A 17,893-nucleotide genomic window follows, 5' to 3' on the forward strand; every position below is an offset into this window, starting at 1 on the left:
CAAATGAATATCGAATGGGCAGATAAGATCACCTACTTGTTGGAACATCCAGCCACTTCATTCGATAGGGCATAGACCTTGCAAGGGATGATCATGCCCGGGATATCCGCACCCGAAAAGCTTCGTTTGTCGCGAACCTGGGGATGTGCTCAATTTCTTAAACTTGCTGATTGGGCTTTATTAATGTTTCTCACACAAAGCACGTTGGTCTCAGGTGGTTTTGTGGCCTCGACTAGTCGTGTCTCACAACATCCAAAACTGCTAACCACGCAATTCAGCTCGTGGCAATACGTCAAAATGTTGAAAGGAAAAAAAAGCAACTAATAACTTTTGTCATTTGAACTGTTCACTAATGGCGTGTGGCCAAAAAAAGACCTTAGCCAAGGTAGCGCTGGCTAAGTTGACAAGTCACGTCACCTACAACCGTCAGGGCTATTCGTTTGACACACGAATATTGATAGTTGATCATCTGCCGCAGGATCAAAGAAACTGGGCTTCGCATATCTCGCTGCCAGATTTTTTTCAATCATTTAGTGGACCACTTTGTTAAAACGCAGGACTCTAGGTTCCAGGCGTGCGTTGCATGCAGGTTGCCTCGTTTGCCAAGTTGTCATGGGGGCTTGGGGCTTGATTGCGTTAATCTATGTTGTAGAATATATAGTCAAATTTGTGTTAAGATCCGACTGTACCCTAATCCTTAGATACTTGTCTCAACCGAGTTTGACTTGGAGACCGGAATCTTCTTGCTCTAATAAGTAGGAGCCAGTATGAGCTTAAAAAAAGGGGGGGCCATCTTGTCGAAATCCGAGGCCATTTAAGACGGCAAGACGATTCTACTTGCTCTAGTCAACGATTTCATGGGGCAGGATGCATCTCCGTACCCTTTATCTCTGGTCACCCATCTTCCTGCAGTTAGCCGGATTTAAAATTACGATCGAGATAGCTCAATTGGAGTGGATTCCACGAGTATTGACTGCTCTCTCTCTCTCGCGCGGGTTCAAAGTCTACGAACATTCAGTGCGAGATATCGCACATCCGAGAATTCTGCTCATAGTAGCTTGTCATGAATCCACCGAATTGACGTCTGGACAACTTCTTGGACAACTTCTTCCATACCACGGGTCAAAAATTCTCTGAATTTACTGTGGGCTGTGTAAGCGATTTGGACCAAGATGCCAGCTCCATATTCTAAACTAAGCCGCTGCAGGTTAAAACACGAGAAGTCAAGTCCTTACAGCCTGCAACAACTTTCTTTGCCATTTTTTTTTCTTTTCCTTTCATCACAAGGACAATTGCGATTGTGGCTGAGATTACAGAATGAAAAATGTACCGTCCCTATTCTAGGGAAGATCACATCTCCAAATAGAGAAATACGATATGTATGCGAATTTCATGGTAAAATTTATTTTTTGAAAAACTTCCGTCGGTTGGAATTTGTTTGTGTGGAGCCATCGGACATGCCTTACATGCAACTTCGAATCCTGTTGCAAAAGAGCGATCAAATTCGGTTGGTTTTCAAAAGACACTGTGTGCTTACTATTTGAAGAGACTCTTTTCCTCGCCCTGGGGAAGCACCGGTAACCTATTGGCCTGGTTTCCAACACGTGCTGCCCTCAACATGGCGAGAACTGAGTGCTAATTGGCCCGTGAAGTTTTTCATTTCAAAAAATACGGCAGCCGATTTGGACCAAATTTGACAATGGAGTTTCTGCCGGGCAGAAACTTAGTAATCGCTGCTAATGGAACCATACGATAACTAGAAAATTACATAGCATCGTTAGACTACAACATATAGTGACAGAGATCTATGGTTTCAACACTGTGTGGAACTTCCAATAGATGGGGCATGAAAAATGCTCTGAGTTCTCCAGCTAACTTAAATGACAAGATCCGCTCTTTTTCCATTCTGTGTGGATAACACTGGCTAAGCATAATACACAATTAATGTTGCATGTGCGCCACACTGTTATGGCGGTCCGTAAATATTCCGGTGATTGCACCCTATTTTCAACCATGTACTGTACCTCTGGTTTCGATACTTTATTCTAGCATCGTATATAGGCCCCGTACGCACTATATCAGAGCTCTCGCTCTGATGTGCCTAGGACCAACATATATAGTAGCGTATATGGTTTATTTGTGACAGGTTTAGCGTTGAATGAGACCCGGTTGCGTGTTAATAATGAAAAATTAACTTGTTTTCAACAGATTCTCTATCAAACTGAAATAACAAAATCTGCTCTTTTCACAATCTATAAGGATAATGGTAACTGAAAAAAAGTTGCAACTTATAAAGACTTCGCTGTTATAGAGGTCTCAGTACCGATTTTCATATCATACTAAATGTTTCGATACAACCTTTAGCTTTTTAAGTTATTTAGAGCTTTAAGAACTACTAATTCTCTTACTAATCTCTTATACACGAAGTAGCTCTCGAAGTGCTTGCTACTTCTACTTTGGTAGTACTTTGGTAGGCCTGACTACTAGCATAGTTATAATTAGAACCTAGTCTGTATTAACTTAACCTTTCCCAACTTACTCTTCTATTTAGTACTAATCAATGTCTATCTACTGAAGCTTTATATATATCTACCCCTCCTTTCTGGATAGATCGATCGTCTACTAATGAATGTATATAAAACAGACAATAGGTAGTTTAGTTTAAAGCTTAATAAACCAAAGACCGGAGGAAAGAGAGATGCTAAACTAGTAGTAGTACTAAGGAGCATATGACACTATGAGAGGTTCAAAGTAAGTACTATATCCGGTCTAGTAAATCTCCTTGTTGTTCAGCCATTCTTGTCAACTAGTTTGTACCCAATATAGATATGACTAGATATAAGCAATCTATGAAAATTGCTGCGGTAGCAGACATTGTTCCTAGGGCCTCGCCACATGTATCAACTTCAATGTCTAATGACTCCATCTCGGTTACACCACTGGAGCGCGTCAGCGCCAACTTGCAGCTGCGATGCCACAGATGGTTGCGTAGGTGGCTTACTTTGATTGGCCATTGTAGGTTAGAAATTCGCTATCGCGTTCCAACCTGTCCTATAGTGAGTTGTTCTTGGGCTTCGGGAATTTTACCATTTTGTCAAGGTACAAAATTAAACAAAAACCCTCTTCAATTCCAATACAAATCACCATTATAACTGCTCTGTTTACTTCCGTGAATTTCGCCTTACAGGTAGTACAAGGGAACACCCCCCCCTTCTTTTGTAGCAGCATTGACAAGTAGAATAGATCATACCATTTCCCCGCATTCTCGAAGATGGCTGAGCAGTCCTCATCGAAACCCGAAACCAAAGAGACGGTAGAACATGAAATTGGAGGAACCCTCCGAGAATTTACACAGCTCAGCTCCTCGGGAGCAGCTGCACGGAAGAAAAGGGACGATAATCAAAAAGAAAGAATTTTGGGGGCTTTGGGTGCTGCAGTCCAGCAAGTTTTTTTCGAAAGAAGCCGGCAATGGCGAGCAACATAGTTCTGCTCAGAAATAGGCGTTTGTTCATTCTTCCTTGGCATGGTAATTAAAGGCACGCTGAAGGTCTTCGTCATATTTTTCTTTATCTGCAAGCTTGCGAGCTGCGATAGCTCCAACATTCTTATCAAAGAAGAAAGGCATGACCACACCAAAGTCTTCATCGTAATCCTTGGCACAAAATAAAGGCTTGATATGGTGATTAAAGATATTGAACAACCCCGAGGGGCTTGAGATCCCAATTGTATACCAGAAAGCTCCCGAGTCCCATGTTTTGTTCATAATCTCTGAAAGACGCAACGCTGTAGATTCATGATCATGCTTGATCAAATTATCGCAGACTGGCTTTTCTTCCTCGTTAACCAATGTCTCCATAAAAATTCGGCGGATAGCGTCATATTCTTCTGGGATAATCTCATCTACGCCTTTGTCCGTGAGCCAGTAGGGAGGTATGACCATCTCGATTGGTCGAGAGCAAGCCCACTCAAGATCCACAAGGCATTTTATCTGCCACTGGTCACTAACAAAGATGTTGCTTTGATGGAGGTCTGTGAAGCAGAGAACAAATGGACCTCTTCGGAAAGTCCGGCTAAAGATCGATTGGGAAACCGTTCGCATGGCAGATAGTACGGAGAGCTGGTATGCACAGTCTCCGAGGTTATTAACAGCGTTTGGTTGAAAACGAAATCGGTTGTCATGAACCCCCAACAAATCCGTCAGATATGAGTCAACTGTCGAGTATGTATATTCACGTGACATGTCAGTGCATATTCCCTCGTTCTCCAGCTGCTGTATTTCAACTGAAAGAGGCCGATTGGAAACATGCAAATAGCCGTAGTTATCGATCGATAGCGAGCCGATTCTAGGTAGCGGAGATCGGAAAAGACTAAGAAAAATCCGAGAGAGATCACGGAATAGGTTTGTCTGTAGAATAGGGTCATGTCGTCCATTGCTCCACGTATTTGAGAGCATTTGACCTTTTGTTTTATCGACGAATTCAACCAGAATGTAACCAGTACTGATACCAGCCAGCCCATCAATGGAGATAGCGTTTCGGTACTGATGGCGGGTGTAGTTTGATGGAATAGGTCTTCCTAGCCACAATAAAAGGCGGCGACGCATGTGGAAGTAAAAACGAGAGAACAATGGCATACAGCCTGCAAAGGTGAACTTGATAAGGTTAGCAATTTTGTGGAGACTATGTTGTATTTCCTACCTACCACTTCGCCAGACGACAAAGAAAAGCCATAAAGCTGGGGTATTGGTATGTCCGAGCAGTTTTCTTGAAGCCAGGCATAGGTTGCTGCTTCACACCGTATTTTCTCATCACCATTACCAGGATTGAAGGCCTCGCCCACACGATACGGAAGAGGGAATCGAAGAAGAACCCGGGCCTTATGCTGATAGTTGATAGTGATCGGCACACAAACATTGAAGCTACCATAGAGCCAATCTTTGACTCCTGAAACTTCGCATGCAGATGGTGATGCCAAGTTGAGATGGTGGGCAACGACGGTTTTCATCCAGTCGCGTTTGTCCCAGAGGTGAGTGAAAAACTGAAGCTGTTGACCATGAAATTCAAGCTGGTGGAGAATGTTGAACTCTTCATCTTTCACATCTTCGTATGTGACTTCTCGTCGAAGAAGATGTCGTTTCCTTGCCATATCGTGGTCTAGCAGATTCCCTACATTTTCAGGGACCGTCTTGTCTGGCCAGGTGCCAAGGTACATGGATTATTATTTCTCCGGCTTCTTTATGTTGTAGGTGACAGAAATCTATGGTTTAAACAATGTATATATAGGACGACCTAGACCTCGCCAAACGCGGGTTTGGGTTGGGTTTTCAATTACGTTACCCGCCCATGGGCAACCCACCGCGGGTTTTGGCCTTGATGAGCCCGCCCATGGGTTCTTGGCGGGTACCCACGGGTTGCCCAAAATACCCAAAAACATGCATAAATCATAGATAAATCTGATTAGTCATCTGATGTAATTTTGGTCATTTATTTCTGTCACGCTTTTGGGTGGATGTTACACTGAAACAATGAGCGCCATCGATCTGGATATATATATTCTCTACAAGTAGATCACTGCCCCCATCGCCGTGCTTTACACATCTGAAGGGATTACAGGCCACATTGATCATTTTATGTAAATTCATCAATTGAGAATCTTTCGAGTGAGCTCCAAAAATTATCGTTAGTTCGATTATTTAAAATCAGTGATTTGGACCCTCTCAGTGTCCTCCCAAAGTCGTGTTCTTCATGTTCCTTTCCAAATATTCTCAGCTAGAAACTATCAGTTACGCCATCGAAACAATTAGATAGTCGAAAATTACTGCATAACTTAGTGTAAAATGATCAGTCAGCTTTTATGCTTTTTTGGGTAATCGCGGGTACCCATTGGGGTCTTGGGTTGGGTTTCCCGGATGACAACCCACCCACGGGTTTGCTGACTAAGACCCAACCCGGCCCATGGGCTGGGTTTTCGCGGGCGGGTTTGGGCGGTGGGCGAGTTTTGGCGAGGCCTAGGACGACCAGTAGATCGTCCTAAAATGCTCTAACCTCTCCAACTACCTAAAATGACAAATTCCAATCTTTTTCCAACCTGTGTGGGCATGGTTAACTAAATAAAATCTACAATTTGTATACAACATAGACTGCGCCATTATAGCGGTCCGTGGATTTTCATTTTTCCGGGAATTCCACCCTGTTTTCCACCATGTATTGTATGAGTTTCGACAACGGCGACTAATTTAATGTACATCTTCGGGTTTTTTCTTTCGTGGTCGTAGCTCTCCGGGGTTCAATATCCTGTTTCTAACCACATCTTGCAACGTAGGGTCTAGCAAAAAAATGCTCCATTTTTCGTTCCACAGTATTCGACAAACGTTTGACCATATCGACTTCATCCCCTCCATTTTGACCAACCTGTCTTCAATTCAAACAACTTTATTCAGCATAGCAATCAGAAGACCAAGATTTTAGGAAAAATTGTACAATCAAAGCTTTCTGATATCCAATTCCATGTACAAAATGAAACTGCTCGTTAAAAAAAATACCAGTAGATTTGGATATGCGATAAGATAGACCGATAAGAACGCACAGGCCACTTCACAGAGAAATTTCAATTTGGCCAATCCTTTCAAGTCGACAACGATCTCGTCTTTTCTCATAGTCGATGAGTGGGAATAGTCATAACAAATAGGACAAAATGGCTGAAACTACTGCCGCATCCACGAAGCCTGTCCACACAATCGTGCTGGACGCTGGCCCGATTCTCAAGAATACCCCGCCGCTTTCAACCCTCCTTGCCCAGTGCGACGAAATTATCACCACCCCCTCCGTGGTGAGCGAGATCCGCGACCCCGATGCCCGCGCACGCGTTGAGACCCTTTACCTGCCTTTCTTAAAGCAGCGATCCCCTACACCCAAGAGCTTCAATATTATCAGCGAATTCGCTCGCAAAACCGGTGACCGTTCTGTCCTGAGTAGAACCGATATTGAGGTCCTCGCGCTTGCCTACGAAATTGAGTGCGAAAAGAATGAAGGAGATTGGCGGCTAAGAAGCGTGCCTGGCCAGAAGAGAATCAATGGAAAGCCGCCTGTTAAGGAGGAATCCGAGGAGGCCAAGCCCGAGGACGCGGAGGTGGAAGCCATTACGGAGGGCGTGAAAGAGACCACAGTGACAGACGTCCAGAAGGAGTCTCCTACGGAGAAAGAAACTGCTGCAGCCAACGATGCTGACGAAATCGCCGAGGTTGATGTTGCGGTTGCTGATGAAGAAGAGAAGGATGAAGATGTGGATGCGGATGATGCTGCTGATTCTGATGACGGAGAATGGATCACACCCTCAAACTACAAAAAGCGTCTCGCTGAGGATGAGTCGGGGACAGCGACTCTTACTGCTGCGCCCAAGACAATGCAGGTTGCGACGATGACCACGGATTTCGCCGTAAGTACCCCCCCCATAACATCTTTCTATCGTCCACTCACTCATCCTGTACAGTGTCAAAATGTTCTGCTGCAAATGAACCTCAATCTTCTGTCTACCACCACCCTCCAGAAGATTCAACATCTTAGAACCTTCATCAAGCGCTGCCATGCCTGCTTCTTGACCACAAAGGAGATGAACAAGCAGTTCTGCCCTCGCTGTGGCAAGGATACTCTCACTCGTGTCTCATGCACGACCACTGCAAACGGCGCTTTCACAATGCACCTGAAGAAGAACATGCAGTGGAACAAGCGCGGCAATGTATACAGCGTCCCCAAACCGATCGCAGGTAGCGCCAACGGCAAATGGAAGGGCGGCGGTGGCCAGCGAGGATGGGGCACCGAGCTCGTTCTTGCCGAAGATCAGAAGGAGTATGTCCGCGCCAATGAGGAAGAAGCGCGGCGGCAGCGTCGTGAGCGTGATCTCATGGACGAGGACTACCTGCCTGGTATCTTGACCGGCGAGCGCAATAGGGCTGGCGGTCGTACTAAGGTCGGTGCTGGCCGCAACGTCAACTCGAAGAAGCGCTAAATGTGCGGCGTGGATGACTTTGCATCTTGATTACATGGGCTGGAGTTTTGGGGGCATGGAAAAAAAATTCACTTGGTCAACGCCGCTGTCATGGTGGTTGTCGGCCTTTTTATGAGGAATGACCATGTCTTGTCTTGTGATTTACGATTGAACATAGAAAAAAGCCAATTCATAGGGCTCTTTATGAACATTTTAACAAAATCCTTGTTGATTGCCTAGATCAGGTATCGTATTCTGTAGAATGTCTAGGTGAAGCCCCGAATAGATTATCCAAGGATAGAAAAACAAGTATGGACATCTCAGCCATCCGTTGACCGCAAGAAAAACACCATTCGCCAAAACATGGGCTATGCCACCCGGTAATTCATCTTTCCCAGTGTCGATCCATTTAAGCCTTAACAGGGGCCTCTGAATAGCAAAACGTCAGTTTATAATACTTCTAGGAAAGCAGAATTCTGGGAGGAGATATACGACGTACCGGCCTGCTGGGTGAGGAGAAGGTTGTAACGCTTCTTCAGGGTAACACGGTGACTGGGAAAGAAGTCAGTTTCTAGTGCTTCCATTGTGCACCACGTACAGGGAAATTTCTACTTACCGAGAGTACTTGTCATCGGGAGAGAAGCGAGCGGGGTGAGCAGACTTGGTAACCTCGCCGTTCAATACCTGTGATTGCCCAAAGTTAGTGTTGTTGGTATGGTTGAAAATGGCATCCTGGGAGCCACTTGTCCGCTGATAAGCGGCAGTCTCCCCAGAGCAAAAATTTCCGTACCTTCTTCAAGGTGTAAACACGCTTGCCGGCGGCGTCGAGGGTGTACTGTTCGTCAAAAAATTAGCGACTGATCGCCGAACGGAGCTGAAGACTCGTTCGCTTCGATTTCGCAATGAGACATACCATAAGATGCATTCTGGAAAAAGTGATATTAGCACGTGAGCAACAAAGACCATTCCGAACACGAATTACAAACTTACTTGGCGGTATTGATGAATTGTCCTGTGTTAACACTTGCGTCGGCGATAAGTGGAGGAATTTTTTTTCTCGACGAGGTAGAGCTCGGACCATGCTGCTTAGTCACGCGGTTCTTTTTAATAAAGGTTTCGACCGCAAAATTTCCTTTTTCTCTCGCACCTGAGCAAAGAAGAGAAAAAATTCTTTTGAATGACTCTTGGAGCTCTGTTAATGTGCAGAGCCATGGTGTATTTACTAATTGACGCTTGATTCAGGTTGTTCATATCAACAAGAGACTTCTAGGTAAGATAATCCTCACCACTTCTACCCTCTTCCCTTCAGCCCAATCTTCACCTTCGGTGATGACACCATTTATTTAGCTCAGGCAGGCGGCACTTTGATTTCTAGTTGCCTGTCAATGATTCGCTGAATTGACTACAACGGTATCTGAGAAGACATTACCACGACGATTGATTCACTTGCATGTTTCAGCACAATTCACTAACCTTGAAGTTTGTGTTTAGGACTTTGAATATCTTCGTCTTCCAGTAGCGGTTTCCAGGATGACCAGTCCAGTAACCAGCATGGACAAGCCTGTGGCTATCAAGTCAGAACCTGTACCACCTGCACGTCCGCCTCGTGCTCCTCGACCACCTAGGCCAAACTTCAGACAGATTCACCAGTTTCCTCTTCCGGTCAATGTACATCACATTCCTCCTGTAATTCCTCATAACCCTCTTTCTCTTATAAGTGTTGCTCTCTCGTACCTCACATTTCTCATCTCCCCGCCCCGCCAAGAAGTCTATTATGCCTACTTTGACAAAGCGACCTCATCGATCCATGTTACGGACGAGAGATCCATTAATGCCTTGTGGCAGATGGGATTCTTCGGCAAGGGTAGTCTCAGTCGAAGTGAACCCAGCTGGCTAGCACGAGAGAAGAAACGAAGAGGGTTACATAATGAGAAGACCAGCGAGGAGATAACAAGACTACGACGTACTGAACGTCGTGAGCTGAAGTTAGAGCGTGCCCGGATGGAGAAGCTGGCTATTGAAGAAACACTTAAAGCCGAGGCGGCTGCTAGGGAATCTGTTGCTTCTGAGCCTCTTGACGAAAATGCCCAATCAACGACCACAGACGACACGACTAATGTCACAGCGATTACAACGGAGAAATTCTCTTTGAAGAAGGCAAGAGAAGCTCGTGCGCTGGAAGCAAAGCAGGCGCGCGAAATGGCTGCACAAAATGCGGTTCTCGCCGAACAAATCCAGTCTGAGACCTCGTCTAACAGCAAATCCGTGCGTTTTTCATCAGTCGTCCAAAAGAACGAATGCCAGTCCACTTCACCCTCGTCCTCAAAATTGCCTGATGCTGTCGTCGACAACCTCGATTCAGATGACTTCCCAAATCAGGAGCATCTCCAACTCTCAAACGAGGAGGCCTTCTTCCTTGCCTACTCGCTTGGAGCATTGCAAATCTACGATTCACCGTTGAAACCAGGGGAGGCCCAGACAACATCGCCAACCACCATCTCTGCGCTCCTCCAAAAGTTCTGCCATCACTCCTTCCAACCTGCCCGTGACGGCTCTGCGTCCCTCCAACCAGATGATCCCTTCATGACCTCCTACGCCGTCTATCACCACTTCCGGTCCCTTGGGTGGGTTGTACGCTCCGGTATCAAATTCGGAACCGATTATCTGCTTTACAATCGCGGACCAGTATTCTCCCACGCCGAGTTCGCAGTCATCATCATTCCTTCATATTCCCACTCTTATTGGTCCGAGACGCAAGAGCGGAAAAACTACACTGCAGAAAAGCAGGCGAGGAGTTGGTGGTGGATGCACTGCGTCAGCCGTGTGCAGGCCCAGGTGTTGAAGAGCTTGGTCGTTTGCTATGTCGAAGTGCCTCCGCCAGCTGCTTCAATCGATGACATTGGCGCTCTGTTCGGCCAATATAAGGTGCGCGAGTTCCTCATTAAGAGATGGACTCCAAACCGCACTCGTGATTGATTGTCTTGGTTTGTTCTTGGGTCCCCTCAAGGAGGGGAATGTTGAGGGCTTCAGATACCCTCTCTGTAATCAAGTTACATAATCTTGTATAACTATGCACAAGTATTATCTTTGCATAGTGATCTATGATATCACATTGTCTCATTGCCCAGCTTTCTTCCAAATCAAGTAGGAAACGGTTATAGATTTGTAAATAATCAGAATGTCCACAAGGCCGCACCCATGCCGTAGACCGCTGTCGAGTGTTTCAATGTGCGTTCGTGGCGCTAGTCCGTAAGAGGTAATATTGCTCCAGGGCACGTGACAAACGCGTTTCGCGTTCTGACGCTGACTTGATGTCCCGGCGCAAGGCACATGAAGTATGAGACTGTGTTGAAGTGAATAATACAAACACTACTGTTACTGTCAAGACGTACTACACTTGAGTGACTATATGGTCGAAAAATGGAAACCCAGGACGATAGCATCGACCTTGCAAAGTTGCAACGCGACGCGTTGGGGCTAGTATGTAACGACCCTGCAGCGTCTCTCGCCCTTAGTGGACTGACCCGGACATTTCAGGAGGACGATCCATCTCAGCTGTACCTTTTGAGACCTGCAAAAACTGTCAACAAATCGAATCACACTCTTTTTTGCACATACCACAAAGTCAACGGTGCTTCCACTGGTGACGAAGTGTGCACCGGCGAATACCTACCTCCGAACACACCATCAAACCCCGCGAGCCTTGTGCGCCAACACCAACCCACTCCGTGTCGAGCTCGGCAGCATGAATCTTGCTCAATGATGTCCAAAAAGAGTGGCAATGAAGTGGGTATGGTACTAGGATCGCAATTCGGCAACATGAGCTCCGCAGAGGCTGCTCCTGGGGATACTCAGGTCGTCTCGCAGTCAGTATATGATAGCATTATCAGACAAAATGGGGAATCCATGCATCAAAGTTACTCTCAATCAGGAGCCGATGGAGCGACACTGAGGACATTACATGAGGGCGATAGCGGCCATATCGACCTGCTTTCCGAATTCGACGCCGCGCATACAACGAATCTCTCCCAAGATGACGATGACAATGAAGATGAGAGCGTCTCCGATCCGAACGAGTCTTCTCCAATGACATATGCACCCGATCTCTTCCCCGAATCGCAACGTTTCCTAGCAGAAACGCCTGGGACAGTGGTGAAAAATAACGAGACAAATAATGGAACAACAGAAACACCGAGCATCTCGCGGAATCCCCTGGCCAGTGTCATAGAGTCAAGTGGTGGTCTTCTTGGCCTGAGCCAAGTTTTCGGGGCTACCCAGGTCCCGTCGTCTCCAATTGTCCACGGCTTACAGACGGATCTTGTGTCGGATCGTCCGTCGCCCAATGTCCCGATCCAGCCCGCTCGTGTTGTTAATGGTATCTCATCGCCGTTGATGGGCTTCCCGGTTCAGTTCATGAGGGAATCATCCGAGCCGAATATGAATTATATATCAATGAAGGAATCGCAGACAAAGCGCGACAGGACTTTGGGGGAGAGGTTGACTCGGTCGGCCGACAATTTCCAGTCGGATCAGAGTGACAAAGAATTTTTTAAGGAGTCGAGTTTCATAGAACGTGCACGACGGCAGCGAGAAATTGAGGAAGAAGCTGCGGCTCAATTCGCTGGCCTGAGTGCGCCTGCCAGATCTACATCCAATCTCTCGGCCAGACCACAGACTTCTCTTGAGCAGCTAGTTGAACGACAACCTGAAATGATAGATGCCATTGCCAGCGATGATGAAACCGAACAAGAAGACGATATGCAAGTACCCCGGTCACAAGAACTTCCCCAGTCTTCAGCCGAAGAAGACAAAGAAAACTTCGACGGTCCTCTTCTAGATGCTGCTGCAAGTGCCCACGACCGATTATCTCAGGTACTTGGGTTTGAGCCAATTCCCTCTCCATCCCGCGTGAGAGTAGATGAAGAGCTGGGGAATGGGATAGCTCATGGAGGCTCCTTCGGCTCTCACAATGGTGGTCAGCCGAACGGTGTCCTGCATTCTTCCCAGGCCATGGTAAAAGACTCTCAACCATCACCTCAATCATCACCAAAACGCATAGAAGCCGACAACACTGGGAGCATGTTTCTTCGGTCGCCTTCGCGCTCTCATGTGAATTCTTCCACACGACACCGTCTTCAATCATCCTCTCCCTGTTCGCGACCACAATCCAGGCATTCGAATAGCAATTCCCAGAGAAATGGCTCCGTGTCAAATCAACCTGCAAGTCAAACCGTTCAGAAAGCATCCCTTAACGAGAACGTTCCAACGCACTCCAGTAACCCCTTGGAGCAGCGACATTTAAATTCGTCGCTTTCAAGAGTGGACGCGGGAACTGCAGGCACCTCATCATCAATGCCATCCCGCGTGGCTGAGACACCTATGAATCAGCGTCTTAAGCACATCGGTGATCTGGCTCGATTGACGAGTATCCCAGAAACAAGTCCTAGTCACTCCCAATGCAATTCCGAGGCTGGGTCCATTGGAGATGGGCTGAACAACGAAGACGACGATCTTCCACCTATGTTCAAAGAACTCCCCAGTATTCGAAAGAACCATTTCCGCCCAGCTGGGACAAGGGCACTCTCTTCGCCTTTGAAAAAACTGTTGTCCAGTCCGGGTGGAGGCCAACGCAGGGCTTTGACTGAAATTGCGGCAGATCTTTCGCCGCAGGCTGGTGCAGGGGGATTTGATTTGGGAATTGGGATCTTTACCACTGAGGATCAAGAGTTCAGAGCCTTGATTGATGGATCGCCGACTCGACCGAAGAAGAAGCGGCGCGGCAATGATGGCTCGAGTTATATTGCCTCCGACCCTATCATACCTCTCACCCCTCGTATACAGCCACCAAAATCCGTTGCACCCATTCGAGCAACACACGAACGATCAACTCCTAATCTTGCGGATTCGGATGATGTGCCTTTGGTGCAACTCCCCGAAAAAGCCGTGCGAAGGCAATCCAAGCTCCCGCAACGAGCCGCCGAGAATGTTTGGGAAATCGAGGGTTCACCTGAACAGCCGTTCCGCAGGAGATCAAGAATGGGCAAGGCAGCTACTTCGATGCCTACACAAAAGAAGCACGTTCCAGAGAAGAGCTCCGGGCTTACTGCGAGATCAGCACCCTCGCCAAAGGTTGTCGTTCATAGTCGACCACCACCTCCATCATCACAACTCACTGAGGTTTCAACAACTATTGCCTCGGATGATATCATTGAGCCAGAGGTGAACAGTGTTGATGACTCCCCTACCACGCCTCTACCATCTCACAATTTATCGGACAACTCTGTGGTTGCTCCAAGTCAGGTCCTTTCTGTCTGGATGGGGCAGAAACGGGCATATTATCCAGCGACATGCTTTGGAACACCACTGGGCGTATCACAGGTTAAATACTCTGTGAAATTCGAGGATAGTCTTCCTGTCGAAGTGCCAAAGGGTGCCGTTAAGAGATTTGAGCTTCGTGTCGGAGACTCTGTCAAAATCGAAATGGATCATGTTCCCAGAGTCACCCATATCGTCCGCGGATTCGATGACAAGCTCACCAGAGAAGAGCTTGCTAAAGCCGCCGACGATGGTCTCTATCCTATAACCGACATTTATGGTCATACCACTGTCATAGTCGGTCCCAAGCAACGCAAAAGCCTGCCAAATGGAAGGATGGGCAATAGCGAGAATGTGATTAAAGTGCCTATCGCTCGTGTCTATCTTGACACTATCCTGTGGAACCAACTCAAAGATCGGATGTTCACATATCGCCCGGCGCCTATTCTAGAAGAGAGCATGGTCCATACCCCATCCGAAAGGTCATCTGCGCCTGCTTCGCCCAGTTCTCGCTTGTCCCGCAGCATTCAACAAGGCAGCGGGATCTTCGCTGGGATGGTTTTTGCCGTTTCTTACAAGGAGGACGAGGCATCTAAGAATCGTGTGACTAGGTTGATCATCGAGAATGGCGGCACTGTATTGCATGATGGATTTACTGAGCTGTTCGAGCCTTCGTCAATTGTTCCTGTTGATACTCCTACCAAGGGTGAAGCGAAAAACGCAGACCTCAGTAACAAGGGTCTTCGTCTCACTGCTCTTGCTGATGACGTTGGCTTTGCTTGTTTAATTGCCGATACCCATTCTCGGCGAGAAAAATACATGCAAGCTCTGGCATTGAATCTCCCATGCCTGGCCGGGCGATGGGTAGAGGACTGTATCGCCCAAGGTCGGGTCCTCGATTGGGAGATCTACCTCCTCCCAGCTGGTGACTCAATGTACCTCAACGGAGCGACGAAATCCAGAGTCATGGCTCCCAACCCTCCATCCACGGCCCGTCTCGCCGACACCATCTCTGCACGAACAAAGCTGCTCGCAGGGCAATCAGTGCTCCTTATTATGGGCCGTGGAAAGGTTGAGGAAAAGAGGAAAGCCTACATCTTTCTGACTTACGCCCTGGGAGCTTCCCGGGTTGAGCGGGTTCCTGATCTCGGCACCGCCAGGGCATTGATTGAATCGCATTCTGATGCTGGTCTGTCAAGTAACTGGGACTGGATTTACGTCGACGACGCAGATCAAGCCGCAGCAAAGTCGATGTTGATGCCCAAACCGAAGACGCAGAGACTTCACTTATTCCATGGGAAGAAGCGTAGGAAGTCGATTGCATTGTCCACTCCTACACCCCCATGTGAGCTGAGATGTACTGCGAGGGTTGTCGGTAATGAATTTGTTTGTCAAAGCTTGATTTTAGGTCGATTGTTCGAGGAGTGATTTCTTGTGCTATTTCCTGATACCAATCTAATTTATCATATCTCTTTAATGGATCAGACTACACACTCTATAAGCTAGCTTGACCACCTGGCCCGAGGATGACTTGTGGTGTCATGCTGATGCATAGATATCAGACACCGTGCAGGGCAAGGGAATTTTAGAACCATGCGGACTATTCTACCTTGCATGGAGCCTATGTTGTAGTCGATTCTTTGTCTTTCAATCACAAAATTCAACCCCTTGGGGAAACGGTTGCAACAACTTGCAGAATAGCCTCCTTTGTCGGCTATAATTTAAAGCAAGGATGATGAGCCAGAGCAATAGATTCCCAGGTAGACAGGTGGTTAGGGAAATGTTTCGCAAGCAATCCAGCATCGCACACATTTCAAATCTGAGATCGGTGAACTGAGTGGGGAAAATATCTAGGATTATCCTAGTCAACACCAGTGAGACCTCCAACCAAAACCGCGTGCTGCCCGGAAACTGCAAACCTGACAGTAAGAAGAGAGACCGTCATAGGTCTTGTAGGCCTATCATGCCAGTTGGAGAAAGTGATCTTGCGCCATAAGAGCCTCACTCTCCTCTTCTCTTTTCTGCTGTTTATTTCTATCTGCCTGATATCACATCTCGGTCATCATATCTCTTCACCTCCGACACTCATATCTCTCTACTCTCTCCCAGTCAGTGGGTCTACCTTGGGCATTTTTGAAGAACTACATCGTCAATACTGCGCTGAACAAGGACCAGGCTACCCTAACTGTCTGTCAGCCTCATGAGAAATGATCAAACCACCGGACTCTGGACAGAATCTTCGGAATTGGAATGGTAAAGCGAGTGCGGAAGATCCCTTCGATCATCAGTGAGGTACTCTGGTCTATGCGCCGTAGTTTGGCATCTTATTCTGGACATCTATCTACTCTTGAAGAAGGTCAATACAACGTAATTCGAACAGAACTTTGCTTCCTCATTGAGCCATACTGGGAGTGGTCTCTTTGCTGTCAGACGGAACATCAGGCTCACGAGAGATGTGCGTGTCTCCAGCTGCCGGTTCAATGCCTTCCGGTACTGATTTTGTGCTCTGCTCCACGGGCGAAACATGCTCAGTAGTAGAGATATAGGCTTTAGTAAGTTTGACGTATGTGTATCGTCGGTAGTGTTGTCGGATGAGACAGCGTCTCCAGTTACTTCCTCGATACCCAACTCAGTAGTTGGCGCAGTTCGGAGTGTTTGCTCTGTACTTGGCTCGACAACTGCTAACGGATTAGCAGCAACCGCCACAATTCCCGGTGACTGCTCATTGGGATCTTGCACAGCAGTGTCAGTATTTTGCTGGCGCAATTGCTCGGGGTCCTCCGAGGCTGGTTCTACAGCTCCTTCGATACGGAAGAAGTCCCCATTCAAAACCTCAAGAAGGACCCTCGCTTCAGGCGGTGGTGGAATCAATCCGCTCAGCAGCTCCTTTGCCCGAATCTTCCGCCCATAGAGCTTTTTGTTTGCATCTGCCCGCTCTGCTAGAACACCACCTTCAATGGTAGCTCCGCTGTGCAATCCACGGGTCTTGGAGTAGGCGAATACCCCAGTTGCGCCCTTGATGCCCACTACTCCCCCCGCCTCGGCACTCCGACCGATGGGCCCGACCGCCATGGATAGATTCCCGCCAAGAGTCAAATTCCCCGACTGCATGAATGTCTTCACTGCGGAATCGGTTCTCAGGACAAATATGAAATCTGTCAATTCTGCGCCTAATTGACCACCGGCCCCGACGCCGCCCATTGCCAATGGCTGACGGGGCGGACCAGCCGCCATCTGGGAGACGCGCGATGATCAGCCCCGAACCAAAGCGAATCGAACCTAGGAATCCAAGTTTGAGCTCTGTGAATACGGCGATTCCCTAGCCTAGAGTAAGTCATGCCCGGTTGATCTGCATTCCAGTAGGAAGTCTCTTACCTTGGCCCCCGCGAATATCTTACGTGGAATTTGCCCATCGATTTTGAGGCTCGGGTTGATGAAGGATTCGATAATCGCAGCGGCTTTTTTGCACTCGCCTGTGGAACATGGTCAGTTTGGAATCAGCCAGGTGAGTGGCAGTGGCACGGGGGATAATACTAGATAGTGAGGCAGGCAGCGGGTTGTGCAACGGGTTCTTCATGGCATGTGTATTTACTTC

General features: G+C 47.5%; 6 protein-coding genes across 6 annotated transcripts; 3 read left to right on the forward strand and 3 right to left on the reverse strand.

The window, feature by feature from the left end:
• Positions 1-3,508: 3,508 nt before the first annotated feature.
• Positions 3,509-5,145, reverse strand: Pdw03_6978 (Aminoglycoside phosphotransferase; the record flags this gene model as incomplete). The annotated part of the gene is made up of 2 exons (XM_014678872.2): positions 3,509-4,651; positions 4,702-5,145. 2 exons carry the CDS (start codon positions 5,143-5,145, stop codon positions 3,509-3,511), a joined length of 1,587 nt encoding a protein of 528 aa, XP_014534358.2.
• Positions 5,146-6,693: 1,548 nt separating this feature from the next.
• On the forward strand, positions 6,694-8,004 carry Pdw03_6979 (Proteasome maturation ans ribosome synthesis protein Nop10, putative; the record flags this gene model as incomplete). Its single annotated transcript, XM_066101512.1, has 2 exons — positions 6,694-7,434; positions 7,489-8,004. 2 exons carry the CDS (start codon positions 6,694-6,696, stop codon positions 8,002-8,004), a joined length of 1,257 nt encoding a protein of 418 aa, XP_065956595.1.
• A 388-nt stretch (positions 8,005-8,392) lies between these two features.
• Positions 8,393-9,064, reverse strand: Pdw03_6980 (H/ACA ribonucleoprotein complex, subunit Nop10; the record flags this gene model as incomplete). The annotated part of the gene is made up of 7 exons (XM_014678870.2): positions 8,393-8,412; positions 8,483-8,535; positions 8,600-8,667; positions 8,774-8,818; positions 8,897-8,909; positions 8,974-8,995; positions 9,046-9,064. The coding sequence occupies 7 exons, from the start codon at positions 9,062-9,064 to the stop codon at positions 8,393-8,395; spliced, it is 240 nt and encodes a 79-aa protein (XP_014534356.2).
• A 449-nt stretch (positions 9,065-9,513) lies between these two features.
• On the forward strand, positions 9,514-10,959 carry Pdw03_6981 (TRNA-splicing endonuclease subunit Sen2, putative; the record flags this gene model as incomplete). Its single annotated transcript, XM_014678869.2, has 1 exon — positions 9,514-10,959. The coding sequence occupies one exon, from the start codon at positions 9,514-9,516 to the stop codon at positions 10,957-10,959; it is 1,446 nt and encodes a 481-aa protein (XP_014534355.2).
• Positions 10,960-11,403: 444 nt separating this feature from the next.
• Pdw03_6982 (DNA damage repair protein (Rad9), putative) lies at positions 11,404-15,726 on the forward strand (the record flags this gene model as incomplete). Its single annotated transcript, XM_066101513.1, has 3 exons — positions 11,404-11,463; positions 11,521-15,643; positions 15,707-15,726. 3 exons carry the CDS (start codon positions 11,404-11,406, stop codon positions 15,724-15,726), a joined length of 4,203 nt encoding a protein of 1,400 aa, XP_065956596.1.
• Positions 15,727-16,635: 909 nt separating this feature from the next.
• Positions 16,636-17,875, reverse strand: Pdw03_6983 (Ysc84 actin-binding domain; the record flags this gene model as incomplete). Its single annotated transcript, XM_066101514.1, has 4 exons — positions 16,636-17,532; positions 17,609-17,617; positions 17,674-17,771; positions 17,833-17,875. The coding sequence occupies 4 exons, from the start codon at positions 17,873-17,875 to the stop codon at positions 16,636-16,638; spliced, it is 1,047 nt and encodes a 348-aa protein (XP_065956597.1).
• Between the last annotated feature and the right edge of the window lie 18 nt (positions 17,876-17,893).

This window comes from Penicillium digitatum, chromosome 2, assembly GCF_016767815.1.
Source record: "Penicillium digitatum chromosome 2, complete sequence".
NCBI lineage: Eukaryota > Fungi > Ascomycota > Eurotiomycetes > Eurotiales > Aspergillaceae > Penicillium > Penicillium digitatum.